At 43.2% G+C, this 14,191-nt stretch overlaps 1 protein-coding gene across 1 annotated transcript in view; it reads right to left on the bottom strand.

Moving 5' to 3' along the window:
* The window catches only part of LOC135519457 (dedicator of cytokinesis protein 9-like), a 69,931-nt gene that overhangs the window by 41,851 nt on the left and 13,889 nt on the right, over positions 1-14,191 (bottom strand). Inside the window, 5 exon segments of the mRNA XM_064944693.1 lie at positions 1,812-1,946; positions 2,240-2,335; positions 4,734-4,803; positions 5,642-5,724; positions 10,061-10,150. Of these exon segments, the coding sequence (XP_064800765.1) occupies positions 1,812-1,946; positions 2,240-2,335; positions 4,734-4,803; positions 5,642-5,724; positions 10,061-10,150 (474 nt within the window).

Here is a 14,191-nt window from a genome sequence, read left to right as displayed (position 1 = left end):
CCCTCTCCTCTGGTCACATAAAAGGCCCTTTATAGGGCAGGAGGCCCAAGCCAAGCTCTCCACTCCTCTCTGATACACTACATGACCAAAAGTATGTGGACACCTTGTCAAATATCTCATTCCAAAATCATGGGCATTAAATGGAGTTGGTCCCCCCTTTGCTGCTATATAACCGCCTCCACTCTTCTTGAAAGGCTTTCCACTAGATGTTGGAACATTGCTCCAGGGACTTGCTTCCATTCAGCCACAAGAGCATTAGTGAGTTCGGGCACTGATGTTGAGCAATTAGGCTTGGCTTGCAGTCAGAGTTCCAATTCATCCCAAAGGTGTTCAATGGGGTTGAGGTCAAGGCTCTGTGCAGGCCGGTAAAGTTCTCCCAAACCGATTTCGACAAACTAATTCTGTATGGCCCTTACTTTGTGAACGGGGGCATTGTCATGCTGAAACAGAAAAGGCCCTTCACCAAACAGTTGCCACAAGTTGGAAGCTCAGAATCATCTAGAATGTCATTGTATGCTGTAGCATTAAGATTTCCCTTCCCTGGAACTAATGGGCCTAGCCCGAACCATGAAAAACAGACCCAGAGCTGTATTCCTCCTTCACCGAATTTTACAGTTGGCACTATGCATTGGGGCAGGTAGCGCTCTCCTGGCATCCGCCAAACCCAGATTTGTCCGTCAGACGGCCAGATGGTGAAGCGTGATTCATCCCTCCAGAGAACGCATTTCCATTGCTCCAGATTCCAATGGCGGCGAGTTTTACACCTCTCCAGCCTACACTTGGCTTTGTGCATGGTGATCTTAGGCTTGTGTGCGGCTGCTCTGCCATGGAAACCGATTTTATGAAGCTCCCGACTAACAGTTCTTGTGCTGATATTGCTTCCAGAGGTAGTTTGGAACTCGGTAGTGAGTGCTGCAAACAAGTGAGTGCTGCAAACAACGAGTTAACTTCAGCACTCGTTGGTCCCGTTCTGTGAGCTTGTGTGGCCTACCACTTTGCGGCTAAGCCGTTGTCACTTCTTGTCGTTTCCACTTCACAATAACAGCACATACAGTTGACCGGGGCAGCTCTATTAGGACAGAAATTTGACAAAACTGACTGGAAAGGTGGCATTCTTATAATGGTGCCACGTTGAAAGTCACTGCGCTCTTCAGTAAGGCCATTCTAATTGGAATGTTTGTCTATGGAGATTGCATGGTGGTATGCACAATTTCATACAACTGTCAACAAAAGGTGTGGCTGAAATAGCCACTAATTTGAAGGGGTGTCCACATACTTTTGTATGTATAGTGTACCTCCTTTTAAAGTATCTGATTCATGTCAGCTGAATGCTTGGTAAGTAAAAGCAGGACCTTTCCATCCATTTGTGTGTAGAAGAACAGTAACGCTTACAGCCCATCTTGGGACTTGGAAATGTGCGCCTGCTAGCTATAGCATGTGGTATTGATTGCTAGCCTGCTGCAAAGTGCATGGTAGTATGTTATCGGCATTCACCTTGTTTCAGCAGCTGAGAGTCAGCAGTAAATTATGACCTTGGAGAAAGAGGGAGTGAACTCAGGTTTTAGGTGGGGATTGGTGAAGGGTCCCAAGCAGTGATACAGACAGACCCATTTCCTCATCAATTCCCTGTTGCTAGCTTTAACTTGTGCCGAGTTTAACTGATCACGTAACATTCTACATGGGTAAATATATTGCAGGAAGTAAAAGAATTTGGAAGGGAAGTACGTCTGGCTGGATGACTTATTCAATGTAAATGTTAGTGTGATGGTGTAATCAAAGCCCAATCCCAGACACAGAGTGTCCTATATTACCTGAACAACTCCCATACAGGAGTCCAGGAAGATGGTTCCTTTGGGTTCTTTGGAGATCTTCTCATCCTTGTAGAAGTTCAGGTTGTAAGAGCCGTCACCCAGCTGGGTTAGGTGGAAATACCTCCTCTTGAAAGACTAGAAAGTAGAATACAACAATAAAAAACATAATTTCTATTATTAGACAACAAGAGGCATGGTTTTGGCACGGATAATTGCAGCAGAATGGTTTGAAGGAAGTCAACAGCGTAATATTGCAAAACTACTATCCGTTTTTCTGAGAAATGGTATTAATGAAAACCAGGCTCCATCCTGCTGTCACTGGAGACACGAGCACTGACTATTCATCATCACTGCACATCTGGCACACTGTGTAATAACAATTCCTAATAGAGACAGCTAGTGTCATCATTGTCATTAGGATCACTCACCCTCATGGTGACACTGATGGCACTGTTCATGTTGCCTTTGTACAGCCAGCCATGCTTTGTGATCCCACCTTTCTGGGAACCTAGAGAGGCTGAGTCCTGGAAGACACATGAGCACGGGATCAGACACACTCAAGATTGTATATACACACACACACAAATACACACACTGCACCACATCAAAACATCACTCTGCCCACTCTCTGCCAAAACATTACCAAACTGTCCATTTCAAGAGAGGCCCTTGATCCTGTGGTCGAGATAATATTTACAAAAACAGTATAGGAGACATGGAGAATGAGATGAGAGAATGCTAAGTTTAATGTCGGTCTATCTGACTCCAAACAAGCATCCAGCCACACAACAAACCACCTCTATGAACCCAAATAAACAGCCCCTCTCATTGGCTTCTTCACGGAGGCATGACCATATCATCCCAGTTCTCAGGTACCATAAAACCAGCTAAACCATTGGCACAAAGCAAGAATGACTAGACACATGGCTTCCATCTCTATTGCACGGAGACTTCCAGAGGCGTAATGATCTGTGTAAATAAATCAATTAGGGGGGTAGTGAGGGAAGAGGAGCTGCTGCACCAGTGTTTCACCCTTCGCATGGTCTCCTTCTGGTCCTCGTGATCAGACATCCAGAGTGTTTAAGCCTCCTCTTCGAGAGACTACAGAGGTAAAAGCCATTGTTCCAGACAATTTTGGATATAATTAATGGGTTTTCAAGATGACATGATTCCTATTCCCTCTCTCCTCCAATAAAATGGCTTTAAAAAGTGTTGGCAGAGAATATTTCCAGTATATCGTCGACTCATATGAGGAGGGTCTGGAAACGTTCAGGGCCTGCTTCCACTCATCTTTCGCTGACCAGAATACACCAGTCCCTAGGAGAGCTGACATTACTTGTGCTTGCTTTCAGTGAACCCCAAAGCTCTGTAAATGTTGCCTGGCAACCCCCGAACCAACCAGATTAACTCAACTGCAACACAGTGCATAATCATTTCATAAAATCAGTGACACATTTGACCATAAACATTTTAACTTTGGTCACATAGCAATACCACAGGCTGGGGCTATTGTCATTAAACACATGAACAGACTTGGGGCTGAGGTTTCCATGTACTGTATATGTGTGTGAGGATTTATTTGGGAATTTCAGGAGAAATGGCTCACTTCCTTAGCTATCATCTGCTCGGTGCACCTACTTCCCTGCGTGCGACAAACTGAGGTGAGGGGTATGTAGCTGGGACGCTCTTGGCTGCTGGGCTGGGGAGCATTCTTACACAGCTGTGTGGGAGGTGAGGGACGCTCTTACACAGCTGTGTGTGAGGTGAGGGAAAGGTTGAACTGGGAGGGGTCTTGTCATCAGGTAGTCTATCTGATGAAAGGAATGCCCCTTCCTTGTCAGATCTAATGTTCACTGGCCCTGACCTCTGGTGACCTGGGTTAGTCTCTCGGCTCAAGAATCCATTTGCCTACATCCCAGTTAAGTGAGCGAGGTCACTCGAATCCCTATTCATTTGCTCATGTATGACATAAAGAAGACCTAACAAACAGTATGTGACATATGCAAATGTCAACATGACCCTAGCAGTTGAATAGATGACAGTAGAACATCAGTGTCATCAACAGTCAGACTGCCTCCGGTCATGATCCGCAGAGCACCGTCCCTCTGAGGGTTCTGCAGGCATCAGTGATCCAGCCTCTCTTCAGGGTTGGCTTGAACAAAGGTGACCCCATAGCCTCCCTTGTGTGCACTGACTCGCACAAGCTATTCCAAGGCCAACAAATACTAATTTAGACTGTTCACAGCACAGAATCAGACATCTATATGGTTCACAGAGCAAAAATGTTTCCAGCTAAGAGTTCACAGTGGTATAATCAGGCAGACGCAAAATGTTCTAAATTAGCTCACAACAAAGAGAGCCAAACTCATGGGCTGTGAGGAGTCTGGGGGCCATGAACACATGGAGCAGAGCAGAGAAGAACCCGAGACCATTTGAGAGGCGGCCAGATAACCAAAGTCCGGCGGCCAATTACACTTTATACTTCACATTAAAATGTGCTATTTAGACCCAATGACGCTTTCATCTCATGCCGGAGACGTTTCACAACTGGGATTGGAACAGGACAGCCAAATCAGTTCATAATCTGAATTAAATCACTTAATAAGATCTGGTGCTTGTGTTCTAGGAAAGACTGGTTTCTAGTGCAAAAAAACCCATCAGATACCGTGGCCATTCTGGCAACGTCAAAGCTGCTGGACTGTAAACGGAGCGCGGAAATCTTGTTTGTCTGTCTGTATGGAGGATTATTTGTTCAGTGCCTCTGAGGTATTTACAGTAAAGACATAGAAGGAGAAAAGGGTATTGAGGTGATTTGTACATGGAGCAGGTGGTTAATGTTGAGAGTCAAAGGAATAAGCGGCTTAATTAAATTGTTTGTTATTTGTAACCTTCCAATGAACTGTAGCCAGAACATTCACTTACTTCATCTTTATCGACATCTTCATCCACCTCAAAAACATGGACAGCCAGTTTGTCTGCTCTGGACACTTTGCTGTAAAAACACAACAATGTGAATCAAGTTAACCAAGTTAATCATTTATTATTTGTATCTAATCTCTGAGAGGTCATTCATTGATCTAAGAAATGAAACCCAATGTAATGAGCATGTCCCACTTACATAGGAAGCCTGAACGAATTCACCTCAGGAAAACATTTCTATTTCCCTCCCCGGACACTGAATACTGACCAAAGGTCTGTTGACATCAATGGCAAGTCTCAAGGTCAGGGCAGCTTTGTTTTGTGTGTAAATTCCAGCACAATGACACTGGAAACCATTGCCCTCAGGGCAGAAGGTGGAATTGATGACACTCTTTGAACCGGGGGTGGTTTCCAAAGTGACTAAATCCCCAGAACTTTGGGAATAACCCGAGTGTGGCTTGAGGAAGTCTCTATTGTTAATGTGGGTTAAATCATAAAACCTGCATTTCCTTGTAGACTATCCATGCCAAAATATCCTGAAAGATCAGCAACTAAGGCTGACTGAAGATTACCGACAGAATGACACGGGTGTGTGCGTCAGTGGGGGCTGGTTGGAGGAGCTATAAGAGGACTGGATCATTGGAATGGAATGGAGTCAAACGTGGTTTCCGTATGATTGAGGTGTTTGATACTGTTCCATGTTTTCCGTTCCAGCCAATTACCATGATTGGCCTGTCCTCCTATAGCTCTTCTCGCCAGCCTCCACTGGTGTGCATGCACTTCAGTGTGAAATATCTGCACAAAGAGGGTAGCTGTTCTAACTTGCCCAGGAGGAAGTCACAACTTGGTTACACATTACATAACATTGTACCGTCTGTCAAGACACCATACTGACTGAGCAAAGGGTTTACTTTGGAAGCTGCCGGAAGTCCCCGGAGTAGTCCTCGTACTTGTAATTAACGACATGCCAATCAGAATTGTAGGTCTTGATGCACTGAAATAAAAAGACAATCAATGGTTTACAAGTGTAATCTAAGACAGTTTCAATGTTTAGCCTAAAGAAACAGGAAACAAGCACACAACAACCAAATCAGTGTTGGCCAATAGCATCTTTCCAGATAGCAGTGCCTTCAGAATGTATTCCCACCCCTTGATGACTTTTTCCACATTTTGTTGTGTTACAGAATGATTTTATAATGGATTAAATATATTTTTTTGTCACTAGCCTACACACACAATACCCAATAACGTCAAAGTGGAATTATGTTTTTTGACATGTTTACAAAAGAAAAACTGAAATGTCAATAAGGATTCAACCCCTTTGTTATGGCAAGCCTAAATAAGTTCAGGAGTAAAACTGTGCTTAACAAGTCATATAATAAGTTGCACGGATTCATTAATAGTGCAATAATAGTGCTTAACATTTTTGAATGACCACCTCATCTCTATACCCAACACATTAAATTATCTGTAAGGTCCCTCAGTCGAGCAGTGAATTTCAAACAGATTCAACCACAAAGTCCAGGGAGATTTTCCAATTCCTCAAAAAGGGCAACTATTGGTAGACATTGAATATTTCTTTGAGCATGGCTAAGTTATTAATTACACTTTGGATGGCGTATCAATACACCCAGTCACTACAAAGATTCAGGTGTCCTTCCTAACTCAGTAGCCGAAGAGGAAGGAAACCGCTCAGGGATTTCACCAAGAGGCCAATGGTGACTTTAAAAAAACAGTTAGAGTTTAATGGCTTTGATAGTAGAAAACTGAGGATGAATAACATTGCAGTTATTTCACAATACTAACCTAATTGACAGAGTGTAAAAAAGGAAGCCTGTACAGAATAAAACATATTCCAAAACATGCATCCTGTTTGCAACAAGTCACTAAAGTAAAATAAATGTGCCAAAGCAATTATCTTTTTGTCCTGAATACAAAGTGTTATATTTGGGGCAAATCCAATAAAATGCATTTCTGAGTCTCACTTTCCATATTTTCAAGCATAATGGTGGCTGCATCATGTTATGGGTATGCTTGTAATCGTTATGGACTGTGGAGTATTTCAGGATAAAACAATAATGGAATGAACTAAGCACAGGCAAAATCCTAGAGGAAAACTTGGTTCAGTCTGCTTTCCACTAGGATATGAATTCAACTTTCAGCAGGACAATAACTTAAAACAAGGCCAAATCTACACTGAAGAAGACAGTGAAATGATCAACATCCAATTTGACAGAGCTTTAATAATTTTTAAAAATAATAAATGGGCAAATGATGCACAATCCAGGTGTGGTAACTTCTTAGAACTTACCCAGAAAGACTCGTGCTTCTACAAATGATTGACTCAGGTGTGAATACTTACGTAAAACGACATTTCTGTATTTAATTTTCAATACATTTGTAAACATTTTTTTTTAAAGTTTTCACTTTGTCATTATAGGGTATTGTGTTTAGATGGGTGAGAAATAAAATATATTTAATCAGTTTTTAATTCAGGCTGTAACAACAAAATGTGGGGTATGAATACCTTCTGAAACAACAGTAACATGTTTTAGGTCCTATATGAAAGTCATTTTTTTTCAAACGCAGTGGCTTTCTGAAACAGCCCTTATTCTGGGAATCCTTTGCTCCTTATTCAAATCAGATTAGTACATCTGAAGGAAGGAAGGGGAAGAAGAAGGATCAAAGTGAATGGTCGTCTTGAGTAGATAGTTGGTGGAAATTAAAGCCTTCCACAGGATCTGAAATTAAAGAAAAATGGTTCCACAGAGCACTCTCTCATCAGCCTACACAATTACTTGCTGACTTTACACATTTAAAAAGTGTTTGAGGGTAACATGAAGAAACACCGACTTACTTTGTCTCATTTCACATCCTAGATATCAATTTACAGTAATTATCCTAATTGCCTTGAAGACAAATATTGAGACGGAAATGGTTTTTCGGGAGAGTCAAATCTACCAACGAGAAAAGGAAATATTTTATGATTAGAGCAGTATGGCATAAATCCTAATTATGGCCCAGCAGTTATGTCTGGACACTTCAGAAGGAATGCTACAACCCCACACAAAGTACACTTTCTTATTTCCCATCCACACAGTACGACACTTCACCCCAGACATAAAAGGATCATCAAGTAGGCGTTAGATCAACCCAGTACAAACTGGGAGGGAGTATACTCCGATATCTCTCAGTCTGGGTGAGACATCTGTTCACTGTTAAAACTTCCAGAACATCCAGAATGGTATTCATTCAGAGAGGTGTGTAGTTTACAAGAAATGGTTTTGACAAGGGAGTCCTGAGTTGCGGAAAGTCAATCTGATCGGTGGAGGAATGGAAAAGAGAGAGGGTTGTACTCTGCAGCTGTCCTGCTGATGTCATATTGCACTTAACCAAAAGGAAGTGTTTCTTCATGACTGAAGACAGGACTCCCTAATCTGTGACCCATGACCTGAGGGGTCAGCAGCCGGTTGCCTCTGGTTTGCCGAGCAGTGCTACAATGGGAGCAGTGTCCATCAAGTGTCCAACTGGCCACATGGGACACAATGACAGTAAACCATTGTGTAGCTCAGGTATACTGTGTGTGGAAGATTGTGTGTTTAAGCAAGATGTTAAAATGTCAGACTGTTATTTTTAATTTAACATTTTTTTATAAATAAAATTACTGTATGGGAACAGAATGTACAGTAAGGCTGACATCTGATTTTAAGATACAACCCTACTTGGTTGCAGAAGGCATTTACCAGGCTTGGTACAGGGAGGCACTAGTGTAAACAGTGCTCTGAGAGGATGAAGACCAGAAGGCATTTACCAGGCTTGGTACAGGGAGGCACTAGTGTAAACAGTGCTCTGAGAGGATGAAGACAAGAAGGCATTTACCAGGCTTGGTACAGGGAGGCACTAGTGTAAACAGTGCTCTGAGAGGATGAAGACAAGAAGGCATTTACCAGGCTTGGTACAGGGAGGCACTAGTGTAAACAGTGCTCTGAGAGGATGAAGACCAGAAGGCATTTACCAGGCTTGGTACAGGGAGGCACTAGTGTACACAGTGCTCTGAGAGGATGAAGACCAGAAGGCATTTACCAGGCTTGGTACAGGGAGGCACTAGTGTAAACAGTGCTCTGAGAGGATGAAGACCAGAAGGCATTTACCAGGCTTGGTACATGGAGGCACTAGTGTAAACAGTGCTCTGAGAGGATGAAGACCAGAAGGCATTTACCAGGCTTGGTACAGGGAGGCACTAGTGTAAACAGTGCTCTGAGAGGATGAAGACCAGAAGGCATTTACCAGGCTTGGTACAGGGAGGCACTAGTGTAAACAGTGCTCTGAGAGGATGAAGACCAGAAGGCATTTACCAGGCTTGGTACAGGGAGGCACTAGTGTAAACAGTGCTCTGAGAGGATGAAGACCAGAAGGCATTTACCAGGCTTGGTACAGGGAGGCACTAGTGTAAACAGTGCTCTGAGAGGATGAAGACCAGAAGGCATTTACCAGGCTTGGTACAGGGAGGCACTAGTGTAAACAGTGCTCTGAGAGGATGAAGACCAGAAGGCATTTACCAGGCTTGGTACAGGGAGGCACTAGTGTAAACAGTGCTCTGAGAGGATGAAGACCAGAAGGCATTTACCAGGCTTGGTACAGGGAGGCACTAGTGTAAACAGTGCTCTGAGAGGATGAAGACCAGAAGGCATTTACCAGGCTTGGTACAGGGAGGCACTAGTGTAAACAGTGCTCTGAGAGGATGAAGACCAGAAGGCATTTACCAGGCTTGGTACAGGGAGGCACTAGTGTAAACAGCTCTCTGAGAGGATGAAGACCAGAAGCCGGAGAAGAACCATCCATTTACTTTGGAACTGGATTCCGCTTATCAGTTTTTTGGTCTCCTGGCCTGAATAGATGTTATTGAAGAGAATGAAAATACTCCTGTTGACTGGATGGCGTCCAGTAGCGGCCCATAATTCCTACTCCTGCCTGTCCTGAACAATAAAACACCATTGTGTCATAAAGTATGTGCTAGGTGAAATGGAAGTTCAGTTTGGCTGGACACATTCTATAAACAATGGGGAAATCAGAGACACTAAAAGTGTGTGCAATCCAGTGTGTTTCCATATCTATTGATCTTGTGCAGGTTGCCATATACATCAATGCCAGGCCAGAAGCAGGCTGAAGACTGACACTAATGTCTGTATTTATGGTAACTGTACTTATGGTTAATATGGCTGTAGGGTACACTAGCACGTAATGGCACATCATAATGCCAACGTCCAACTGTCAATAAAACCACTGCTCTCTCTGCACAAAGGTTCATTCCTGCACTTGTGGGTTCTTACCTCCTGGACAAACAGACTCTGCGCCTCCTTCACGGCGTTCTCAGGCACTGTGGGGTAGAGAGTTCTTCCTTGGCGCCTCTGAGTCGCAATCTGTGGATGGAAAACAGTTTTATTTAGCTAATTAATTCAAGTACAAGGTCTGACTAGATTATGACACTGGATGAGTGATGCTGTGAAAATGAACTCAAAACCATAAATCACCACAGATAAAAAAAAATATTTAAAAAATGAAAGTATACAAGATATCCTTTGGGAATGACACAACACAGGACTGCTAACATATTTCCTCAGTACTACAGTATGTGGTCTCAGCTGGACATGATTTCCCTGAACACTCCTACAAATATTACTCCACGCCAGAGAAAAGTCTCAGGTCTGTGGAGGTTTCAGGAGGGTAGAGAGGTAGGCAGCGTCAGGATGTGATGCTACGCTACATTGTTGACCTCCAGGCTGGGCCAGGGAACCATGGACAGACACACCTAGGGACTTAGCCTGGCTCTCAGCCACCCAGCCCAGCCATGGGACTCCCTCCCTGAGGAGCTGGACACCATCTCAACACCACCTCCTTCTGCACCCTCTTTAATGGTCATGTCCTTCACTCTGCAGGCTTATGTTGGTTGTTTAGTGATGGGAGGGGGAAATACACCACAGACACCCCGAGTGGTATCGACAGTATCAACCTAATACCACTAGAATACCCTGGAACTCAGTGTTTACAATATCCTGTCTATCCACACATTCAGCCTCATTTCACATTCACAAGGCCTCTAATGGGTTAACCCACTCTTAAAATTACACAGAACTAATTCTACTTTCAGAAAGACAGTCTTTAACTAAGACCAATACACATCAATTTTATGAATCAATTACTCTATATGTGGGACTCATTTTAGATAGCAGCAATGTTGATATGTCGGCAGATTTATGAAAGGCAAATACTGCTGGAGCTCCCTTCTGTTGTTCTTCATTCTTAATAGGACATTTAAATCCCAGTTAGGAGTGTAACCTAGTTTTAAGCTCCCCTTTGAGACCGGTTTGACATATCTCACTTAAATGGAGATTCCCCTTGATAATAAACTAAAAGGGAGGGTTTTGTAATCCTATCTTCTCTAGCATGTTACCCCGTGGTGATTCCCTTAGCAGAAACCTTTCAACTTTACATCTTTAAAGTAAGGGAAACAGGAAATAAACACTAGGGGACACAGCAGATTACAGTTACCCCACACGAGTGATAGATAAACAAACTACAGCAAAAACACCAGAGAAGAAAAACAAACCTCAACCTTCCCCACTTAACTCATATCATGCTAAAGCCAAACTGGACACAGTTCAAAGGTGAACCGTGACAGAAATGTGACTGTGGTACCTGACTTACAGTAAAGAATAGGTCAAGGCAAAGGGGGCAGGAGTAAGGTAAGCAAGTCAACACAGTAGTAAATCTCCTGTTCACGCAGCTTTTCCTGAGCAACCTAAACCAAAAGCTTTAGTCATTATCTCTAGCCTTCAGCAGACACAGTCAGGATTTTTCCCAGCATGCAGAGCAAAGCAGCTCTCCAATTAATCTTGAATTGAGTCACAGACTGTGAAATGAAAAGCCCAATCAGGTTAGTGCAGAAGTCATTTTTTCCTACTCCCTATGCCCAAACAAAGGATGGAGAATAGAAATTCAAAATCATAGACCAAACCTCACCACCCCAAGGTTAATCATTGCACAATGATACAAAACGGCACCACAACAGAAGAGGAAAGTTCTCTCTCAAATTCTCTGCAGAAATGACTCCCTTGGGAATCAATGGGATATTATGATGCACTCCACAGGCTTGGTTATAGAGCCTGAGGTCCATTCGGGTACCGAGCCTAAAGCCAGTGGGGGAGTAGGGCTCCAGGTTACAGTCAGGGCATTTCAAAAGGAACTCCTGGAGGTGAACAGCTAACTTATCGTTAAAAATACAATGGCTGTTACAGTAGAGGTTTATTGACAATCAATACAGTGAGACTGGTTGATGTGACGAGTTGACTAACGCTGAGCATTTCTTATTTAACCTTTATTTAACCAGGAAGGGCTCATTGAGATTTGAAGTCTCTTTTTCAAGAGCATCCTGGCCAAGATAGGCAGCACCAAGTCAATACACAATTATAGACAGACATGAAAAACTACAGGTAATCGAGTAAAAAAAATTAAAATACAAATAGAATAGCCTTCTCTCTGAGACTGCCTGGTGTTAGTGAAGCCTAGCCCTGCACTCCATTCCAGGAATACAATGCAGAGGTCCTATTTGTGAACCTGAGTTCTCTCCTCCATTTCCTCTCTCTAGCCCAGGTTTCCTGCTGGGAGATGACAATCTCACCATAATCTAAGCAGCAGAAACAAACAGGCTTGTAAGCCAGAAGAGTCCAGAGGGAATCATGAAGTGGACCAGAAGAAGCACTGGGGAGCACTAAGGTTGTCACGATACCAGTATCGCGGTACTCAGAGAGAAACAAAACATGTCGTGTCCTCAATTCCCTGAGGAAAACCCTGCTAATTTTGGAAACAAACAGCCTTATGTTGTGACCCAGAATCCCATTTCTCCTTTCCAAGCCACTGCACACAATATTTTACATACAGTAGGTTTTTAAAGGACCAAAGAGTTCAGTCTGCTTTTGCCAATGCTCATGCTATCATAGTATCACGATACTGGTGACAACCCCATGGAGCACAGTGGAGATCTTTCGTGAAAAGACTAGCATGAGATACAGGACAATTCCACAGTGGCGCTGAGAAGCAGATTTTTCCCTTAAAATGTATGCCTTTGAAACCATTGATTTCAAAGTTTAACAAGCCATACTCTGTTGCAAACTCTATGCACTTTCAACAATTTACACTGAACATTTTTACAAAAACACATTTACTGGAAGAACTGTGCAGATGCAATGTTTGGTAACAGAATTTCGTTAAAATCAGTTTATATGATCATGTTTTCCAAATATGTGTTACATATCTGCTCTAAATTAAGACTTGAAGATGTCTGCAGAAAGAATGGGGTGTCAGCTATGACACGGCACCTCGAGTTTGAAAAGAAATCTATTTGTGTTATTGAACAGTAAGTGAACTGGTCCGGTCCAAACCCGAACCAATCATGGACATCTATGTATGGGTCAAATTAAGACTGGTCCAGACGTCTGTGGATGTTGAAATCAAGGCCAGGTCGGACTGGGCAAATTTCAGCGTCTGTGGATGTCCGATGTTGGTTGGTGCTCAACGCGTGAGGTTGCTGTACACAGTAAATGGAAAGAGAGGGGCACATGGGTAGAGATGACAATATATAAATATGAGAGAGAGCGAAGAGAAAGAGAGAGCGAGTCCAGACCTTTTACGCTCTTGCTTTGACCGCCAGACGACAGAAAGAGAAAAACAGTCCGGGGAACATAACAGTATGCCAGCGGAAGAGAGGACAGTAGCATGTGGTTTGTGACTATGACCTCTCATTGTAGTCCATTCAAATTGTACTTAATATAATATTCTTTCAAAAATTACCATTAGACTTCTCCCCATCTCATGTTTCCCTCACAACTTCAACTCTTTGAATCCTGAAACTTGAAGGTATACGTAGATTTCATTAAAACCACCCTGCCATTCTGAAGTCGTTCAAATAGAGAGAAATAGGAAGAGGAAAATGCCTTGCCATTCCTGGGAGTAAATCCAGTGACAGTTTAGAGCTCTTCCTGATCTGCAGGCTTTATGACCAGCGTACATCTCAAGTTTAAGCAGGGAGGGAGGTTCTCTTCCCATTCCCTTCCTCTCTCACTCCCAGTAATCCCAGACAAATTCCCTAAGAAGACACGTTGACAAAACGTGCTTGGCTCTCCTAATGCCGAGCGCCGTCTGATCAAATCCAGATGAGGTAATGTAAACACCATCTCACAATTTATTTTCCTAAACAGTTAAGTCCCTGTTCTCTCTGAGATATAATTTGATAACAACCTCCAATGAGAGGCCTTGGATCCAGAGGGGGGAGAGAGAGGACATGAGAAACCTGACAGTGGTTCCTGAGCTGAGGCGGTGTCTGCCAACAAAATGATTTACACACCAGCCGAAAACAGCCCACAGACTAGCAGTGTGGTCAGATGAGCTCTGCCGGGTCTGGACTG

This window comes from Oncorhynchus masou, chromosome 29 (assembly GCF_036934945.1).
Source record: "Oncorhynchus masou masou isolate Uvic2021 chromosome 29, UVic_Omas_1.1, whole genome shotgun sequence".
NCBI lineage: Eukaryota > Metazoa > Chordata > Actinopteri > Salmoniformes > Salmonidae > Oncorhynchus > Oncorhynchus masou.
This window is presented reverse-complemented; position numbering and strand designations above follow the sequence as displayed.